This window comes from Mauremys mutica, chromosome 1, assembly GCF_020497125.1.
Source record: "Mauremys mutica isolate MM-2020 ecotype Southern chromosome 1, ASM2049712v1, whole genome shotgun sequence".
Taxonomy (NCBI): domain Eukaryota; kingdom Metazoa; phylum Chordata; order Testudines; family Geoemydidae; genus Mauremys; species Mauremys mutica.
In genome coordinates this window covers 171,252,622-171,274,433 of record NC_059072.1, presented here as the reverse complement: position 1 = coordinate 171,274,433, position 21,812 = coordinate 171,252,622, and the positions used below count along the sequence as shown (strand labels likewise).

Genomic DNA, 21,812 nt, shown 5'->3' with positions numbered 1-21,812 from the left:
TCTCTACTAACAGACAATAGTTTTTCATTCTTAAACTTCTAAGATGTTTGAGCAATTATAAAGTACTTTGCAATACAGATTATAGTTTTTCAACTGATTCTGAATTGTCTTCTATGTATTCATTTTGGGCTATAGGATAAGCAGAGTGGGAAACTGCTTTTGTAGCACAAAAGCAATCACTGTCAAATTTTAAAGTAACTATTAATTCGCATGAAAGAATGGAGAAGTTCCTTTTCAGTTTATGTAGATTTTAGAGTTTACTATTTCCAACCAGTTTGATCTCATCCATGGAGAATATTATTTACCACAAAAAACCAAAACAAAACCAATCACTAACCAATTCCTCAGCCAAAGGTAAGAAATATTGGTTGAAAAATTAATACTGGCGAAGGACAAATAGTATCTTCACTTTTAACAAACTTATTAAATTTTGAAATTGTTCAGTGCATTGAAACAAACTCTTAAAGAATGAAAAACCATACTGTGTGCGCTAAGTTAGCAGAAAGTAAGCTATTGATTTTAATTCTTCTCCCCAAAACGTTGGCTGTGTTAATAGAACCTCAACAGCCTAAGTGGGGAATGGTGAAGGAATTCAAAGTTAAATTGTTATGCAGTTATCTACTTATGAATTTTCTTTTAAGAGAATGATGTCAGTGTAACAATGCAACTTTATATTTTAAACCACTGTTTTAGAAAAATATTCTACAGAAACCAGTTGAACAAAGTCACTAAAAATAGTTTTCTGCAGTATGTAATAGTACATTTCCAGAACGTCAATTGGTTTAAACTCTTGTTTTTAAGAAATTTTTTTTTTATAATTTCTAAGTTCCCTGTCTCCTTCCTAATGGCATACATTCGAGTTTTATCTTGCTCTCTCAACGGTATGCACTGAAGCATCACTTGTACAACCCCAGCAGCAGATTTTAGGAGATTCTTTTTTCTTCTGATTTTCTAAGTCAACTGGTGATGTATATGCTTCTATATGTAAGAACCATCGGGAGTCATAAGACTGCCCAATATCTGCAAGTGGTTTAAAATAAAGTGACTTCATGATCTCTTAAATTTCAAAATCACAAACAATATATTAAGTATGATTTCTTAAGTGTTGTAGGGGGAGGGATAGCTCAGTGGTTTGAGCATTGGCCTGCTAAACCCAGGGTTGTGAGTTTAATCCTTGAGGGGGCCTCTTAGGATCTGAGGCAAAAATTGGCCTGCTAGTGAAGGCAGGGGGCTGGACTCAATGACCTTTCAAGGTCCCTTCCAGTTCTAGGAGATTGGTATATCTCCAATTATTACCTTTTATTACCTTTTTCAAGTATCAATTAGTACCTTATCACCAGCTTCAAGCTTCTCTTGGATTAATTAAGTTTTGTTAAAACTGAAAAATTTTGACTGATTGACTTCAGTTTACATTTTAGAGAGAATATTAAAAAAACTGCTTACACAATAGATACCCAAGTATCAAGCTATCTTTAACTCATTCTTAACACTGTTTGTTACTAATGAGGCAACTAAACATCAATAGTGAAACTAATGAGAATGGTTAAAGTAGCATTTAAGCTACTCAGCCTGAAATGGTAGTAACTCAACAAACAAAACTAGAAGTAAGATCCAAAAAATTCAGTGCCTCTGACAAATGCAATGTTTACAGGCTCTTATTGAGCAATGTTTTTCCATTTAAAAAAATAGCTAAAACTAACAATTGTGTAAAATTGGTTATAAAATTCTTATGCTATGTTGAATAATTTATCTTTTCAATGCACACAATACTTACTGCAATTGATTTTTTTCCATCTGCACTTCATGTATTGTGTCATGTAACAATTTACGTGTGTTGCCAAGTTCTGTTCAATGTATTTACTGCTAGTTTTGTAAAAAATCTTTTGAAAGCAACAAACTGAGGCCCACTCAGGTCCATGGTGATTTGTTAACACATCTATATATAAAGTGAATTTAAGATAAGAAAGGAGAGAAGATGCACTAAAGTAATGAACAAAAGGAATTCAGATGATTTTAGTGATCCAGAAGTTCAACCTGAAGTGAAAAAAAAACTTTGTTTCATCCTATAAAGAAAAAGGATAGAGGTTTTAACAACCCCAATTTACTAGGATCATCATCATCATCCTTAGATTTAAGGGAAGAGATTGAAATCAAATCCCCTCCCCTCCAGACCCCCAATCAAGGCTGACAACTGCTTATTCTATTAAAGAAATAGAAGTTAGATTCATAGCTACAACACTTCAGATGGCATCAGAACCAGGTAATGAGGGAAAACTCAAGTATTTAATAAATGACAGTGCTATAATCCTTCCTTAGTTCTCCTCACCAGAGAGAATTGTTTTTTTGAAATGTCATCCCTTAAATTCTTCCATTTGTGTTCAGAAGTAAGCAATGCTTACTTCCTGGAAAGCATTTTCCAATTGCCTGGAAGTAAAACCAGTGTCGTCTGCAGATTTTTTGCTTTATTGATTTATATAGTGTTAAGGGGTCTATAAAATATTCTTAGTTGAAAACCTGAACTACTGAGATTAATTTGAATATGTAATACTGTAGACAAGTTTTTCTTTATGTTATATTCCACAACCAGAATGTCTAAAAGGACTGCAAGAAGTAGCTCTCAAAGTGTCAATTAAAATAAGATTGCCTCAATTTTCATTTATGTATGTTCAAGTCTCTAGAAAATATAATCCAGAACACTTGTACTTTGTACCTACTTTAATCTAGGAGCCACGTATTTTGGAGACCTGACATATCATACGCTTAACAAAACAGCTATTAATGCTTCTCTAGTATTTTCTAAAACTGAACTCCAATGTCTTAAATGTCCTTTTAAATTTAACTTTTTCTGAAATAAAGGTACAGCCTCCCCTTCCTCACCGAACTACCAAATGTTGGGGCCAGAATTTCTCCACTGTTGCTGCTGTAACAGCTCAAGGCCAAAACTTCCAGAAGCAAGCAAGCACTATTTTTTTTTCAGACATCTCATTTACAGGAAAGTATCTCATACCCAACCCAGTGAAATAGTATTTCATATTGGGCACCTGAATATTGAGGCACACAAAATAATGATTCTATTTTGACAAACTTGGCCTGAGACAGTGGCTCTCAACCTTTCCAGACTACTGTACTCCTTTCAAGGGTCTGATTTGTCTTGCGTACCCCAAGTTTCACCTAACTTCAAAACTAAATTGCTTACAAACTCAGACATAAAATTGCAAGTGCCACAGCACACTATTACTGAATAATTGCTTGCTTTTTCATTTTTACCATATATCTATAAAATAAATCAGTTGGAATATAAATATTGTACTTGCATTTCAGTGTATAGTATACAGAGCAGCATGAACAAGTCATTGTATGAAATTTTAGTCTGTACTGACTTTGCTAAGTGGGCTTTATGTAGTCTGTTGTAAAACTAGGCAAATATCTAGATGAGTTGATGTACCTCCTGAAAGACCCCTACGTACCCTCAGGGGTACACATACCCCTGGTTGACAACTGCTGGCCTAAGAGCTTCTTTAACTTTTATTTCCACTTCAGCACATGCTAACCAATGAAGTAATACAGTTAATTTTATATAAAGCTAATTATCTGCCTCAACCCACTTACTTGTGCATCCCCTAGTTTATAGTCTAGAACCCCAAATAAGCACCTTCAACTGAATGCTTACAATGGAGTATTATTGTTTCTGTTCAATAGTTAATTTGTCTTTCAAGAATGAGACATTTCTGCCCTGATAATTTTCTGTTAGCAGCTTCACTCCTCATTTAAAATAATTAGATAATGCCTCTCACCTGCGGAATTCTGAAATGATCCAAAGTTGTTGCTTTAGACTCCAGGATTAAGCTGCACCCTTCAACTCAAGCCACTAGAAGATTTATTCCAGAGCTGTAGGAACACTCCAGCAACCAATTAATAGCAATCAGATGGTAACCTTAAGGTAATTAAGGTTAAGTCTCTCAAGAAAAAATTTCATTTCCTGCTAGACTATCAGGGTGGGCTAAACAAGGAGACAAGCTGCTAACAGAAAGAAAATCATAACGCTCATTTCTCATTCTGCTGCATAGCTTCTCCTCAGAACAAACAGAAAGCTGGTAAGCAGTGATTCAAAGAAATGGGGTGGTGGACAAGAAGCAAAGCAAATTTTTAAATTATTACCATAGAATAGGAAAAAGCACAAGTCCTTCCTACCCATGATATAAAGCAAAAGCTTTATTAGTTTAAGGAATTATCTAGGAACTATCCCAATTGCATCTTCCTACCAAAGGATGCCTCCAATGTAATCAAAACCTACTTTGCAGATCTTCCCCAGCTGAAGCTCAGATACTCACTTCTCACAATGTCACTTGATGAATCATTTCCAGACACCTGACATGCCAACTAATTCAAATTTTTATCATTTTGCCTACAAGCACTCTGTACATCTTACTTCAATCAAATGCCGGAGCCTTTACGCGTCACAGTACAACTAGTGTGTGTAAGCTTGAGATATCTTTAGAGCTCTAGGAATGCCTATCTATGCCACCACATCTTCAAATGTACTGCTAAAGACTGGAACAAAACGATGGGACAGCCATTTCCCAGGATCTGTTAGAATTTCTGCACTTGGTATGCATGCCCCACATGAGAGACTTTTTATTATTAACAGCATTGTTCTGTTGCGGGCTGTGCCGGTACTGTAAGAGTTCTCAAAACCATCGTTGCCAAGGAGACTTCTACTGCTCACAGTTCCTTTGCCAATAAGAATTGGAAGTGTTTGGACTCCTTAACTGCAATAGACTCCAAGTTGGTGATGACATGTGTAACGCAGCTTCCTAGGAGTTTAATGCTTTGTATCAGTCACTGTGGATTTGTCTTGATTGACCTTGAAGCCGAGGGAGGCTAAGAGGTCTAAGGTCTTTTAAGCTGAGTGTCTGACCCACTGTGGAAAAGCACCTGTCAGCCAGCTTCAAGGTACAGACTCCCTAGGTATGCTACCATTAAACACAGGCCCATGGTAAAATACCTGAGGGGCCAAAGATAGAGTGAAGGGTAGAACACTGTACAGATAGTAAACCTCTCTACTATGAACCACAGAAACTGTGCTGGGAGGATTAAGATGTGGATATAAAGTGTCCTGCAGGTACAGCACCACAAACCAATCCTTAGGATCCAGTGAGGGGATGGAAGAATCAAGGGTGCCGATCCAGAATGTGCCATGACAAATGAAGACATTTAAACATCAATGATCTAGGACAGGTGTCCACCCACCTTTTTACTTTGGAATCTATTACTAATTGGAGTAGATGCCCTTCCCTCTGAGTTACCTCCTCTACCACTCCCAATTCTGACAAGAAGTCTACTTCTTATTCTAGAAGCATCTCATGAAGAAGGATCCTTGAAGAGAGATGGGGATAAGAGATGGGGTCGGAGTAACATTCAACTAGCTGTAACACTCCTTATTTACTATCTTGAGGTCCCACTAGTCCGAGGTAATCCCAGTCTAAATTTCTTTAAATTAACAGGGGCAATTGCCAAATAGAAAAGGGGATGGATGCCTAGGTAGTCCAGCCAGGATCTTAACTATGCCATCACAACTATTTCCTGAACACTTAGAAGAATCAGACTTTAAGGTCAGAAGGGACCAATATGATCATCTAGTCTGACCTCCTGCACAATGCAGGCCATAGAATCTCACCCACCCACTCCTGTATCAGATCTGTGTCTGAGCCATTGAAGTCCTCAAATCATGGTTTAAAGACTTCAAGGTGCAGAGAACCTTCCAGCAAGTGACCCGTGCCCCACACTGCAGAGGAAGGCGAAAACCCTCCAGGGATTCTGCCAATCTGCCCTGGAGGAAAATTCCGTCCCGACCCCAAATATGGCGATCAGCTAACCCTGAGCACATGGGCAAGATTCACCAGCCAGACACCCAGGAAAGAATTCTTTGTAGTAACTCAGATCCCACCCCATTTAACATCCCATCGGGCATATTTACCGCTAGTAGTCAAAGATGAACTAATTGCCAAAAATTAGGCAATCCCATTATACCATCCCTTCCATAAATTTATCAAGCTTAGTCTTGAAGCCAGATATGTCTTTTGCCCCCCACTACTCCCCTTGGAAGGCTGTTCCAGAACTTCACTCCTCTGATGGTTAGAAACCTTCATCTAGTTTAAAGTCTAAAACTTCCTGATAGCCAGTTTATATCCATTTGTTCTTGTATCCACATTGGTACTGAGCTTAAATAATTCCTCTCCCTCCCTGGGATATACATAAAGCCCTAGAGAAAGGGCTGTCGCTCTCCAATTTATTTTATAGTGCACTGCCTCATCTGTGATCATGCTGAGGATGAAATGGCAGTTTTTTCTATGGTCACTTGGACCTCAGAAGGGATATCTACCATCTGAAGCCAGGACCACCATCTCATGTCACTGCAGTTACCATGGTCCTAGCTGCCAAGTCCACTGCATCCAATGGTGCCCAGAGCACCATTACAGTGGTGAGCTGCCCTTCAGTCACAGAGGATCTTAGCTGCTCCTGATATTCATTGTCTGTTAATAAGAGTTAATCCCATAACAGACTTGTAGTTTTCCAGGAGTACATGGTAGTTAGCAACTCCGCATTAGACACTCTGAGGAATATACTTTCTCTGACAAAGTCTAGTTTCTTAGGATCCTATTCTCTGATCACTGGCCAAGTTTGTGCTGAATTTTCCTGTGCAGCTTGGACTATGACCCAAGGCACTGGAAAAGTTACTCAAATCCCTTTGCTGGCACCTGATCTCCTATCTGCATATTCGAAGCTTTACAGTTGCTGCCTTGTGAAGGGGATGCTTACTTGTGTATTTTTGCAACCCATAGCCTCTCAAATTTGCATGACTTACCTCCATGAGCAGGCTGAGAGGAGTTCCGTGCTCCTGAGAAAGCCTTGCTGTGGCAGAGCTGTGGCTTCAGACAGGAATCAAGACTCCCACCCAGCTTGTCCAACTCAAAAGCACCACGCCCTGCCATTAAGAGCTTGCCCTCTGATGTTCCAGAAAAGCTGCACCTCTTAGACTTTGTTCCAGGCTTGCTGAGCTATTCCCAGAAAACTACACCCTTAGTGCTCTGATCATCTCTAATCTGAGGAGAGACCTGTGCTAGAAGTTGACAAACTCAGAGAAATACAAGTAAAAATGCAAACCCGGTTGATGGGACAAAATGAGTTCCAGCAAGAGTCGCATAATTTCTGGTGGCCTGAGTTTAAAGGCAGGCTTCAGTTCTGGAGCCTCCAGCACTGCCTCTGAATTCCAGATGAAAGGCATTACTCATTTGTGTGAAGGAGAAGTTGTGCAGCACTTCTGCTATGAGCTCTTTACCCGTATCTAACCACAAAAAACAAAAAAAGATAACCCCACACACCACATAAACTTACATTATGGCATTTTAGTGTTATATATGTGATTAGGTAAAAATCCTCAAACTTTAAGCTCAGTTCCAAATCCTTTTTATCTTCCTACTTTAGGAAACTGCACAGAAACAGATGAACTTTATGTTTAATCTTGTTTTTACTGTTCTTGTTTATTAAGTTTAAGAATTTCATTCAAAAAATAGTCTACAGAAGTTGACAAATAGGACTTAATACTGCTATTGACAATTGTATCTCTCTCAATTTATCTTAGAATGTATATTTACAATTTCTTTTGTACTCGCTGTATAGCTCAACAACCTTGCAAATTTCAGTTTAAGATATAACTTTTTTTTTTTTTTTTTGGACAAGCAAAGTAAGGTGTGCTTTTCCTTAGGTCACCATCATTATGGCTGTTTACCTACAGATTAATGACTGGCTAGCAAGTTTTTCTGACCATTCTTCTAGACTGGTATGCACTGTTGAGATTTTATACTTTTTTTTATAATCAGTTGGAAGCTTTGGACAGGCATGTTAAGATCACTGAAATAGTTCAAGATAAATAGTTAATTCTGATTTTTAGTGGAAAAAATCCCATTTGAAAATCTAAGAACCCTTATTACCTTTGAAATAGAAAAAGGGGAGCAAAGTAATTTTATAATTTTGTGGTTATTTCACTTTACAAAGATTGCAGCCACATTATGCTCAATGTGTCTAAACAACAGATGAAATCCATTCATTAAAAACCACAGTAACTAGTTTTTCAAGCTCAACTATATTTAAACAAACATTCAGGTTCTATGTATTATAATCTGTAACAGCAAATAAAACCTCTTTAAAATTTACAAAAAAAATTATGAAACAGTAGGTATCAATATGTTTTCCCCTCTTTACAACAGCCCAATTTAAATGGATATTTTTAGTGGTTTCGTGCTCACATTTGAAATCATCAGAAAACCTATTGAAGATTTGCTCTTGAGCCTGCTGTGGTATGTTTACAAAAGCCACTAAGTGGAGAGACTGAAAGGAAAACCTGTGTCTTATTTTAAGAATGGGAAATCAAGCTATGCTTTCACATTGGAATTAATTTGTTTTCATGTTGCACTTCTGAATACATTTGTTCCTTCTGGATTTAGCTACTCCTCCCATATGTAGGCCAAGATACTATCAGTACATCCCTCGGCCTGCGCCGCTTCCTGCAGCTCCCATTGCCCTGGAGCAGCGAACTGCGGCCAGTGGGAGCCGTGATCAGCCAAACCTGCAGACGGGGTAGGTAAACAAACCAGCCCGGCCCACCTGGGGCTTTCCCTACACAAGCGGCATCCCAAGTTTGGGAAACACTGGTCTATTATAGATTGTTTTTTATTTTTAACTTTTACTATACCACTGAGGTAACTAATTTCCTAGACCAAGAGTGGCTCACATGTCACTTCCCTCCCGCCCCCATGACATCCAGTGTTAACTGGTGACATGTGAGCTCAAAAGGCAACACTGGACTTAAGCTGTCCTAAACTTAACTGTTCAAGAGGTACTGCTGAACTGCTTTTATTTCAAATATCATTGCACATATCTTGTCATAGTTGAGTTTTGTGAAATTCAATGCTGTAATCATAGACTGATTCACACTTAATGGGGATCATCAAGCAGTTGAAGATTTTGCAGCAACTTTGTTTTAGTGTACTGTTTAAAAAAGTTCAAGTTTCATCTTTCCTGCAATGCTGCTAACAGGACAAAAATTTGTATTCATGCCTCAGAGATGTGTAGTATAAAAGTGAGCTGTTAGTTTTATTGATAAAATGCAAAGATTCATCTGGGTACAAAACCATTTCAATTTTTCAAAAGTTTTCATCTTCAGTAACTTAAAGTGCTATAGGTAAAGCAATTTTTTAAAAACAAGGTTTTTATGCCATTAAGGTAGGTTAACAGAAAAGCTTAAAATAAAAAGTTACTGCAAAATCGTGATCAGAAAGCATCAGTAACTAAAACAGCAATGCTTTTAATTAAGTTAAAATCTTTTCCTTTATATACCTTGTATGTCTAGTTCCTGCTGATTTCTTCTGCAATAGTTAACAAGCAACTGAACAGATTTAAGGATTACAGTTCCCATTCATATATGTTAAGTATTCTTGTCATCAATTCTGCAAGGACTAAAATAGTTCTGAACTACTATTTTAACAAAATAACCACCTCTGTTTAAATGGTTTATTTTATTTTAAATACACAGGAAGGTTTAAAAACCTTAATAGGTTTTGTACAATTTTTCCAAAGCTTTTTAGTAACAGTTCAACTAAGACAAAAAAAGCAGAGTATAACAGAACAATTTACAGGTGATTTATTCTCATGAAGATAACTGATACTTAGGACAAATTTATTTCTATATCACAGAATCGTATATGCATACTTATGAGCTTCTTCAGATGTTATTTTCATAGGGTTTTTTTTTAACTGCAATATTTTGCATAATGTTTATACAAATTTAGTTAAAAATATTGAAATTCTATCTTTGACAGAATTGTTTGAATTCTCCCCAAGCCAGATTAAGGTGTACTGAGTTCAATATTGCTCACCTTTTCCTCCCATTCCCACTGGATTATAGTGAACCTGCTCTGAGATATAGCAGCATTGCTGCTATGAAGTAGTGAAGCCTGCTCAAGTATGTAATTGGTATACAGAGGGTGTGACCTCAAATGTTTTACATGTACATTGTTTGGTGCCATCTTGCTCAATTTCATTCTCCATTCACAGCCTCCAAGAAAGATAATTTTTCTGCTCCAATAGCCAAAGAAGCACTTACTTTACTACTCACTCTCAGTGGTCTACAGGCTGAATCAGTAGTTTTCACTAGCCACCAGCATAGTAGCTACTGAACTAAGAATGGACTGAGACCTTACCATGAAGATTGGCCCTCAAGAACGTAGAAAGAATATAATGAATTTATAGTTAATGTTCTGAATACTGCTACCACATTTGTACCTATTGATAACATTAAGTAATTCAATTTAATTTACCCCCATCATCATGGTAATATACTGATGTTAGGTCTCAGCTTTACTTTTGATGCTACTACATATGATTTTCATTAAGCCATGGTATCCTTTCAATATGCTGCTATACTCAAAGGAACATATACTATGGTAACATGGCACTTCTGTCTGCTACTGAGATTCTTTACCATAGCCAGCACTGTAATAAGTGCTTTCCTAATTTAAATACTAACGAAGTCCGCCAATAGCTGGGGCAATACCCCAGCCACAAGAGACCAACACACAGACGGGAAGGATGAGGTGGAGCAATGTGCTCTAACCATTTCTGCCCCCTGTACAGGTCTGTCACATCTTGCGCACATTTAACATGCGCGATTTCAGCTTTACGCGGTCGGCAAAAACAAAAACCAAAAAAAAAGAGAAAAATAATTTTAATACTGTACCTGTAGTGCGGGCGATTCCGCCCGCCATTCAACTCAATGTAATTTTGACTATACGCGGTTTTTGCTTTACACGCTAACCGTGGAACGGAACCCCCCCGTAAGATGAGACTCGCCTGTAATTAGATTTATGCTTGCTCTGTATGAGCAGTGAGAGGCATTCTGACCAGCTCAGCTGAGGATAAAGGAATAAAACCAGACTCCCTCTCCCTCAGAAAAGGGTTTTAAGTTTGGGTTTTATAACATTTCTTTTCTCCCCCTAAGTCAGCAATTTTATTTAATTCCTTATCAGCTAAAATCTCTTCCATTTGTCAACTCATCTCAAATTAGGTAGCGTGGATGTTGTCAACAATGCTGTCTTCACCAAAGAAGGAGGGAAACACTTGCTCTTAGGAGATGGTAGGTTTTACTTCATTATCTTTATTACCATCACTTAGGGCTGGTATGGAGTCTCAGACACTACTGTGGTCCTTTTAAGTACTACGATTTACAGACAGCATGCATGACAGAACAATGATATTAGCCCCTTGAGATAGTATCAGTACTAGTAGGGTAATGTTTATTTCCATTTGTCCTTCCCAGTTTTATATTACCTTTAATCAAAGACTGAGTTTTAGGGTAACCTGTTATATAACATGGATAAAAAACCCCACATTCAACTAGACACCTAGTCCAATTTTTGACACAGTATTTTAACAAAGCATACTTAGCAAGGGAAAGGAGAAACAACAACTCACCTAATATGTAGATCGTCTTTTGATCACTTCTTTGTCCAAGGGAATTGGTCACCTTACATACATAAGTCCCAGTATAATTGTAAGTCAATGGATTGTTGAAATGCAGAGTATTATTTGAAGACATTAAACCTTCAGGCCATTGCCCATCCAACCTGAATTAGACAATATTTGGAGGCAGTTTAAGCAGTCTCAGAATTTACACAAAGAAATTTAAATGCAAAATGTTTTACCTGAAAAAGTTCAACTATAATTATTTTATGTTTACAAATAGCTTGCTCTGTGGAATGCAATTATTTTGTTATATTAGTAAAGCCCTTCAGTTAAAGAAACAATAATGTCAAGTCAATTTATTTGTTTCTATTACAAGTCTGTTGGAATTTTGAATCTTTTACTCCTGGGAGAATTCTGCGCCACTGTGCATGCGAGAATTTATGTCCCCCACAGATTTCTTTGTTTCCCCGCAGATAAATGCGTTTCTGATGGGGGGAGCAAAGGGAAGCCATAAGAGCGATCATGCGACCCTCTCCAGCAGTATGTTTCGGGTGCCCAGGGCAGCCGGCAGAGGTAAATCACTGTGGGGCAGAGGGCAGGACTGGGGAAGACCCAATTGGTGGCTCCTACCCCACACCAGGCTCAGTTGCTAGTCCCAGCTAGCCTACAGAGGACAGGACTTCCTCTTCCCCTGCATGGCATCTGGGGTCATGTCAGACCCACCCCGAGATTTCTCCCCCAGCTGTAGCAAGCTCTGCAAACTCCCTCCTCTCCCTCTACCGCCCCCCATACTTCCTGTACCCATCGCGCCTCAGTTGCAGAGGGAGGGATCACTATACAGGGAGCTGCTGTCTTATCCACCCAACCCCCGTGCATCCAGACCCCCTTATACCCAGAACCCTCCCGACTAGCCCCACACCCCCTGTACCTGGACCACCCCAACAACCCACCTGCACCTGGATCCCCACCCTAACAAGCCCCAACTAGCTGCATCTGGATCCCCACCCCACTGAACCTAACACCTCCAGCATCTGGATCACTCCACTAAGCCCCCACCCATTAAGTCCCCTCCCCCCAAGTCCTATCCTCCCCACACAGAGCCCCAATCACCTTCACCTGGACCTTTCTGCAGAATTCTATTAACACTTCACCCAGAACCCACCAACAAGCCCCTGGGCATCCGGATCCTTCCCGCACGCAGATTTCCCACTAAGCTTCCTGCACTCAGATTGCCCCACACAGAACCCTCTCAACCTACATTTGGATCCTCCCACACTAAGCCCCTCCACACTTGGATCCTGCCTGCCCACACCTGGTGCACCTGGCACATAGGGGCAGGGCCCTGGGGTGTTTCAAGGGCACACCTTGTCCTTGCACTACGTCACAGTTGGGTAAAGCCTCACCGCTGAGTCAGTGTCCCGGGGGGCAGGTGGAGCTGCACAGTGATCTTCCACCTCTGTGCAGCCAGTGACCTGTGCTCCCCATGCCATGATGGAGCCTCCACATTTATTTGGCAAATAAAAATTTGCAGAAGTTTTAATTATTGTGTGCAGAATTTTTTGGCACAGAATTCCCTCAGGAGTAGTCTTTTGTGCTCTTCTGCAGGTTTATAGGCTGTAAATAAATTATCTTCCCTCTTTTCAAGTAAGGTTTGATGGACACATTTTCCAAAAACTATTCCAACAATGTGCAATCTTAAAACAGACCAACTTAATCACCAGTTTAGCTCCAAATCATGTCAGTGGAATTAAGTTAAGGATTAACGTGGCCTGAAACTAAAGCAAAGTTCTGTCAAATTTTTAATAAAAAGACTTCTTACTAGTAACAATATGGTTTTACTGCCAACACCACAATTTAACTAATTCAGTCCTTCAAATCACCATTACTGGAAGTCTGAGACTCAGTCAGGATAATACATTTGGGCTTAATAAGACCTGAATTTATGTCTCATGATTTATCAGAAGGTTTAGACTAGGGAGCAATATTTTAAGAAAAACAGATGGACTGTAAAAACAAAGTTACAAAGCCCAAAGGACCACCTACAGCTCCTTATCTTGTTAGTACAGGCAAGGTTTATGCAAGTGGAAATGCCTGTCTTCTGTACTGCTGTCTATAGAGGAAGAGAGAGACTAATATCAAGGGCCTACAACTCAAATGTGTGGAGGAAGAGCTTTGAGTACATTTGCAGCATTCAATGTAGTGCTAAACACTAACTCATTTGTATCTTGAACAGCCTGTATGATTTCATACATGTATTGGCTCTGCCAGCTGTTTTTTGTTAATTTGCTGAGAGACTTTCATTTACGGGCACCTTTAAATGATCCTTCACTGCTAATTAAGAAATCAGATGGTTTCAGGGCATAGAGGGGTTACAACCAAAAAGGAGAGGAGAGGTTACTTATCTTGTACAGTAACTGGAGTTCTTTGAAAGGTGCCCTCACCCCCCCATGGGCGCTCCACATCAGGATATGTGCACACCCTTGCTCTCTTGATAGGAGTTTTCAGTCAGCAGTGTCTCTGAATCCACATCTGAGCCCTAAACACCCTTGTGCCTTGATTCAAGAATATATAGGAAGGGGCACACCAAATGGCAGTGCAGTTTCTTCTCAACCACTAATGTTTCAAGAAAGACTCCGAGACAGAGGGGAAGGACAGTGAGTATTGGCACACCCTTAGGGACATACACCTGGAAAAACTCCAGTTACTGTACAAGGTAAAGAAAGAGGAGAGATTACCTGAGTAGTGTCCCTATGGGTGCTCCATGTCAGCAGACTCTCATCATGGAACGGGTGCCGAGGAAGTGGATTCAGTATGGATCACAGGACAACATCAAAGGCCATGTCAGTCCTGGAGGCAGGCATGAAAGAGGGTAATGCTGGTAAAACATGGGTGACAAAGACCAGGTGGCTGCACTGCAAATGTCTGAAATGGGTATATATTTGCAAGGGGCTAGATTGAGACCTAGTGGAATGAGCAATAACTCTCAGGGGAGAAGGGTGGATTAACAATGAAACTTCATAGCATGAGAGGATGCAACCTGCAACCCATTTGGACAGATTCTGGGTGAAGATCAGATGTCCCCTTTTATTCTTTCTGCAACAGAAATGAAAAGTCAAGGGGAAACCCAAAAAGGGCCTACTTCTGTCAAGGTAAAAGGCAAGAGCTCTTAACACCAAGCGTATGGTGGCTCACTACTTCTCTCTAAGAGCGAGGCTTGGGGTAAATACTGGTAGGTTAATCTCCTGCTTAACATGCAATTCAGAAGAGACTTAAGAAGTAAGTCACCTCATCTTGATAGAGCACTGTATTTGGTGAGTCCACCAAAGTTCCAAGCTCTTACCCTCCTGGTCGAAGTAATGGTTACGAGGAATAAGGTCTTAAGGGCCAAATGAATGAAGGAACAACTGTCCATAGGCTCGAATGGAGGTTTCCTCAAAGCATTAAGAGCTAAAGTGAGATCCCATGCTGGTGTTAGTTCCTGGATAGGAGAGAAGAGGTTGAATAGGTTCCTGATAAATTTTGCAGTGCAGAATCTTTGTATGGGAAGGTAGTCCTTGCCTACCACAAAGCATAGGAATTGCTTGTGTGAGGGATGAATGGCGACATGGAAACAAGAACCCTGAAGGCTGAAGGAGTAAAGCCTCCCAGAGAATTATTGTTCCTAGGGTTATATTCTGAACTATCAGGAGCGGATGGAGGTGTTTTAAGTCCTGAGGTCCAGAATTAGTCTCCTCCCCACACACCTCATTTTTCTTCTGGACAAGAAAATACCAAGAATAGAATTCTATCCTGATGAAAGAATGCTCTCTCAATGAAGTCTGATGGGACAGGTTCAATTTCCCTCAGAGCCCGGAGGAATTTTACCCCTTGCTTTAAGAGGTCTTTGTGAGAAGAGTCCCTAAAGAGGAATGGGGTGGTAAGGAGCTGGACTGGATGGAAAAGCCTGTGAAAATTGCTTCTAGGATCCATCAGTCCAAAGTGATGAGCTCCCAGAAAGATAGGTAATAGGAGAGAGAGAGAAAATCCCCATAAGGGTGGCAGGGGAATAAGTGCAATATAAGATCCACAGCAAGTACACCTCTACCCCGATATAATGCGGTCCTTGGGAGCCAAAAAACATCTTATCCTGTTATAGGTGAAACCGCGTTATATCAAACTTGCTTTGATCCACCGGAGTGCGCAGCCCTGCCCCAGGCACTGCTTTACCACGTTATATCCGAATGTGTGTTATATCGGGGTAAAGATGCAGTAGTTTACCACCTTCAACCAATGGGTCAAAACAGACATTTTGAAGATGTCACTGGCTGGGAGGTTGCTGAAGAGGAAACCCCTTCCTTAGGGAATTTGGGGTTTCTGTGTGTGTGGAGGGGGGGGAGAAGAGAGAATGTTCAGCCATTCTCATGGGCTGGTAGTGGACTGGGCAAAAACGTTGAGCTGTCTGTGACCTGCTGTGTTTTCTTTATTCGCAAGTATATACATGCCTAGAGAACTTAATTCTTCAGAGAATGGAGGGACCCATCCAGGTTGTCATTCTACAACTTGGGGGCCCTCAAAATGAAGATCCTCTATAGTATTTTGTACCTCCCAGAGAGGCTGAAGACCACAGCCAGGAAGCTTGGCACATGACTACTGCCATAACTATAGAACATTAGATGCAAATGACAATTGCACAAAGCAGAGAGATGCCTTGGCAACTGTTTGACCCTCTGTAATGAGGGCCTGAAATTGTTCTCTCTGCTCCTGAGGCACATATTCAATAAGATGAAAAATTTTAATAAAGTGAAGTCGCATTAAGCCATCAGGGCTTGATAACAGGCCACTCTGAACTACCAGGAGGCCAAGTAGCAGCTCTTACAACCCACCAGATCCAATCATTTCAGCTCCATGTCCAATGGTGTTGAACAGGACTAATGCAGTCTGTTCCATTCATTAGCAGCCTTGACCACCAGAGAGAATAAATACTGAGCCTCTGGGAGGGATGTAATACTTTTTGTAGACTCATCTATACAGAAGTGCAACAGTGGCTGGAGTTCACTGCACTCCATTTACCACAGAATAGAATAAGCAAAGCTTCACAGATGGGCAAGACAATCTTGCCCTGAGGTGAATGAAAGTTATCCAACAAGGAGTATCAGGAAATCCTATTCTCCTTTACCAGGACTTGTAAGGTGCCTGCTACCCTTTTCAGGAATTTTGAAAGGCCTTAAAGTCATTAGGACAGGATGCCAAGCTAGGCATGACCCTCACCTGATGAGCAGGATTTGCAGGAAGGTGAGGTTTCTTCCTCTTCCACTGATTCCTGCTGTAGAGGATGTGTCTGTGGGGAACAACCTAGATGCACTGGTTGAAGTTCCTGAAGCAAATTCTTGAGATAGCACTCTGCATAACAAGGGTTGCCATAAGAAGCCCATGGGTTCCAGCAAGCGCACTGTAATGGGGCATAGAGGAATAATGCAAGATCCCAAAGTTATCCTTGCTATGGCAACCGGTGTATTTCTTGCTATGAGCTCCTTCTTCAATGTCAGTTTAAGGAGAAGAGTTGGAAGGTGGAGGAACCTCATATAGACACCTCTGAGTCAGAGGATGTTATCCAAATGGGGGGGGGAGAAATGGTGTAGGTACTGATAGTCAGACTGGTACAGGGCCCCAGAAGGAGACCTGCACATGCATAAATATTGGGGTTAGAAAGAGGCTGGTGAGGCAGTTACAAGATTCTCTGGAACGGTGCCAACTTGAAGTCTCTCTCAAAGAGCCTGCGTGGGGACAGTGTCAGTACCAGAGGGTGAGTCACCATCAAAGAAAAGGATGGAGGGTAAGCAAACTCAGAGAAATGAGTTGGTACCAATGAGGAGTACCTCTCAGTACCTTTCAATAATGGTGATTTGGGCTCTTTGAGGATTCAGAGGTCTTTGTGAAATAGGAGCCTGGACAATACCAGGACGTCTTGATGTGTTTTCTCAGGCGTAAGCATATGGGGTGGTGCCGGACGCAGCACCAGAATAGGTATGGTACACTTTTCACTTCTGGCTATGGAAGACTGAACCAATAAGGTCTTAGCCTTCATTTTGACATTCGGAGGCAGAGGCAGATGCCAGTGTTGGAAGCTCTCTAGATGACCTCTAGATATGCTACTGTGGTCACAGTACTGCAGGAAAGGGAGCTTCAGCAATATCTGTGTTTGGACATGAGGTCTCTTGGGACCCAGATCAAGGAGGTGACTTTCCCTTTTTCGTCCGATTCTGGAGAATAGGATCTTTTCTTGGAGAGAGTCTGGGGTCTTTGGTTACCGCCGAAGCAGAGCTGGTCAATGGACCCAATGTATTGGGGGGTGATTCATCACATGGATCTCAGAGAGCACTGCATAAATAGGAATATACGTTTTTCCTACCTCAATTTTTTAGATCTGTTTTTAAATCTTAAGTAGACTTCACATTTAGAGGGAATAGGGATTTCTCCCAAGCAGCAGAGAGGCAGGCTGAATCTCCATCACTGCAAGGGAAGGACTTATAGCCCATATGGAAAGGTTTGAAGTCCAGGGTCTTGGGCATAACCCACACGTGGGGCTGTTGAGGCCTGGGGGGCCAGTGGGGGAGGAGGGGTGAACCCAGAGGCGAGAAGGGGTGAACCCACTCAAAGCCTGAACTTGTGCTAACAAGAAAAAAATAAAAATGAAAAAGGCCTAAGAAAGCAAAGGGTAGCCAGCTGCATATTTCAGCTACTGGACACTGACACAGTGTTGCAAGCCACAGGGAGTTTATTGGGGTATGAGGGTGTCTAGGGCATAGGTGCAGACCTGCAGACACCACTGACAAAAATCTCTGATCAAGAGTGCATGGGCAGGCAGCATATACTGACGTAGAGCACCCACAAGGACACTACTCAAAAGAAGAATGTGTGTGTGTTACTCCTACAAGTGAAGTGTCAGTCTGCCATGCAACATCACATGCTGCAACTACTTTTCATGAACAATACCATAAAAATTCAATATGTACAGTGAATGAACATCCTCAGACATTCCTCCGCTTGAGATCTTGTTAACTATAGGCCAGTCACTGCTAGACAACTGTAGAAATGTTTTATTTCTGCAGCTTAATAGCTATCCTGCTTGCCAATCTCACAGAATCTTCCCACCATAGGAGTCAAATGGCTAAACAGTCACAAATCTGTACTTGTTTATTTTAAGTTACTTTTCATTGTACATAGACTTTTATTGTCATTTCATTGCATGAACACAACACGCTGCTGCAATACACACGCATTTGTCTTCATCTCCCCAGCCCAACAAGGATTCATTAATCTCGCTGTGTACAGATTTGTACATCTACTTCCAGGTTATTAAGATTGCTCAGCACGTGTTATTACTATTACTAAGAATATAACATACTCCCTTCACGTTAAAATTCAGTGGACAAAATACAGCATTGATGAAGAAATGCAAAAATACAGTTAACAGCATTATTTAGAATTTAAACTAGATCTGAAATCAACTTTAACTGATTTTTTTTTCCCCTCTGGGGAAACGTGGTACAAACGATATTCTGCCTTCGCCTTCCCCAAACGCCACTACTTAGCTCATTTTTCAGAAGCAAGTACAAGTAAATACCCTTCATGACCCAGCTCTCCACCCTTGCGTAACAGTGGTCTGACCCTTTGCATTGTAGCCCAGTATTCTTTCAATAAATTGCTACCTCTACTTTTTTAAAGTTGGCATTCTTATAATGATTAAGTTCCTGCCAAAGAGTTTGACAAGAAATTTGTATACAACTTCATCTATAATTTCTTGAAATTAAGCTTTCTGCTTTTACAAACCATATCGGACTTGTCTGTACCACATGAGGAATGAAATTAAACCTGGGAATTGGTGTAAGTGTTATGAAAGCCCCTATTACTGAGAAGGTTAAAGTATCTTTTAAAACTAGATTATTTGTCCTTATTGCTTTTAACATGAACCATAACATGTTTGAGAAGAGAGACAACGAGCCACTTTGCATGTATCATCTCGAAAAGCAGTTTGCATTGTCTGTGATTATGGTTTGATCACTGATTCAAATTTATATTTTATCAATGCTGAGCAGTTTAGCCAGGCTAAAACTGAATGTACTTGATTTAAATGAAATTTAATTGGGGATTAACTGACAGCCACTCTGTTAGATTTTACAATTTGTATTAGGAGGTGATTTTTTTTTTTAAATCAACCTGGTTTAAATATGATTTAATTGAGACTACTTCAGCTGCGAGCAGCGGCACAGGAGGCAGCAAACAGAGCTGCTAACAGGGGAGTTTGCGTGGGAGTTAGCAGGGGGAGGAGGAAGGGGGCCGCGCCGTGTCCCCTGTGTTTCCCTAGGTACAAGCACCGAGCGAGGCCGGGACAGCAGCAGCCATGAGCCAAGCAGCAGAGGACACACCAAGGATGAGAGCATGCAGCAGCTGCGGTATGTACCTGGTTCTAGCAGGGGACCCAGAGCAGTACTATGTATGTATGAAGTGTCGCCTAATAGAGCTGCTGGAGGAAAAGATCCAGGGCCTAGAGCTGCAGGTAGAAACCCTGATAGAGAATAGAAGGGGGTTCGAGCAGCTGATGGAGCAATGGCAGGCAGTAACTGAAGGGGAACGCCCAGGGGCACAGGTGGGAGCAGGGGCTAAGGCCAGTGAGGGGGGACCACCAGACGAGGAGGATGGGCGGTGGAAGCATGTGACTGTGAGAAGCAGGCCAAGGAAAAGGAGAGCCAGTGAGGGGGAAATAGAGCTAAGGAACAGGTTTGAAGGTTTGGAAAATGAGGAAGGGGTAAAGAATATGGTAGCTGATGGTGGGAGGCCAAGGAAAAAGAGACGAGCGGCCAGTCCCATAGATAGAGGGGAGGAGTCTATGGAGGCAACACCAAGTTTGGGTCAGGGGAGATTACAGGATGGCTTAAGGGGAACCACAAGGGAAGATAGGAATGGAAGGAGCTTGCAACCAGGGGGAACGGGGGATAGGTTAGAGGACCGCACTGTCCCCAGGCAAAGGCAGGTCTACGTGATTGGGGACTCCATACTGAGAAGGTTGGACAGGCCTGTGACCAGGGCCGATCCGGAGAACAGAAGGGTGTGCTGTCTACCGGGCGCTAAAATACGGGATGTGGACCTGAGGTTGAAAAGGATCCTAAGAGGAGCAGGTAAGAACCCTTTGGTCATCCTTCATGTGGGAACGAATGATACTGCTAGATTCTCGCTAGACAGGATCAAGGGAGACTATGCCAGGTTGGGTAAGACGCTTAAGGAAATTGAGGCTCAGGTGATCTTCAGTGGGATCCTACCTGTCCCTAGGGAAGGGCGCCAAAGGGGTGAGAGAATCCTGACGATTAATAGTTGGCTGAGAGAGTGGTGTTACAAGGAGGGCTTTGGGATGTATGGGCACTGGGAGGCTTTTGGGGACAGACAACTGTTCTCACGGGATGGGCTCCACCTAAGTAGGGAAGGAAGTAGACTTCTAAGAGGGAGGCTGGCTCATCTGATTAAAAGAGCTTTAAACTAGACACTGGGGGGAGACGGTTGGGAGAGGCCCTGGTGCACTCCACGCCATATTTATACATTGGGAGTGGGAACAAGAAGATAACAACAGATATAGCCAGAGGGGGACGGTTAGGTGTAAGGAAGAGGGGGGGGACAGATACTAGATCGACAGGTCATACTGGTAGTACTGTGTCCCTACCGAGCGGGGTGAGAAGAGTGAGAGGAGCCCAACAGCAAAAGGTAGGATGTTTGTTCACCAATGCGAGAAGCTTAGGTAATAAAATGGAGGAACTGGAGCTCCTGGTCCGAGAATTGAAACCGGATATCGTAGGAATAACCGAAACATGGTGGAACGATAGCCATGACTGGAGTACAGGTATGGAAGGGTATGTGCTGTTTAGAAAAGACCGATGCAAAGGTAAAGGTGGGGGAGTAGCATTGTATATCAATAATGAGGTGAAATGTAATGAAATAACTAGCAATGCAATGGTTAATACGGAGTCTGTGTGGGCAATGGTCACATTAGGGAAGAAAACTACCAGAGCCTCACCCGGGATAGTGATTGGGGTGTGCTATAGACCGCCAGGATCTAGCTTGGAGACGGATAGAGAGCTCTTTAATGTTTTTAAGGAGGTAAACACTAATAGGAACTGCTTGATCATGGGAGACTTTAACTTCCCAGATATAGATTGGGAAACAAATGCTAGTAATAACAATAGGGCTCAGCTTTTCCTAGACGTGATAGCTGATGAATTCCTCCATCAAGTGGTTGCTGAACCGACGAGGGGGGATGCCATTTT

General features: G+C 41.5%; 1 protein-coding gene across 6 annotated transcripts in view; it reads right to left on the bottom strand.

Moving 5' to 3' along the window:
* NECTIN3 (nectin cell adhesion molecule 3) overlaps nt 1–21,812 on the bottom strand; it is a 196,960-nt gene that overhangs the window by 45,396 nt on the left and 129,752 nt on the right. For all 6 annotated transcript variants that reach the window (XM_045001873.1, XM_045001874.1, XM_045001876.1 and 3 more), the window contains exon 5: nt 11,530–11,681. In XM_045001873.1, the coding sequence (XP_044857808.1) occupies nt 11,530–11,681 (152 nt within the window). The remainder of the gene's footprint in view (nt 1–11,529; nt 11,682–21,812) is intronic.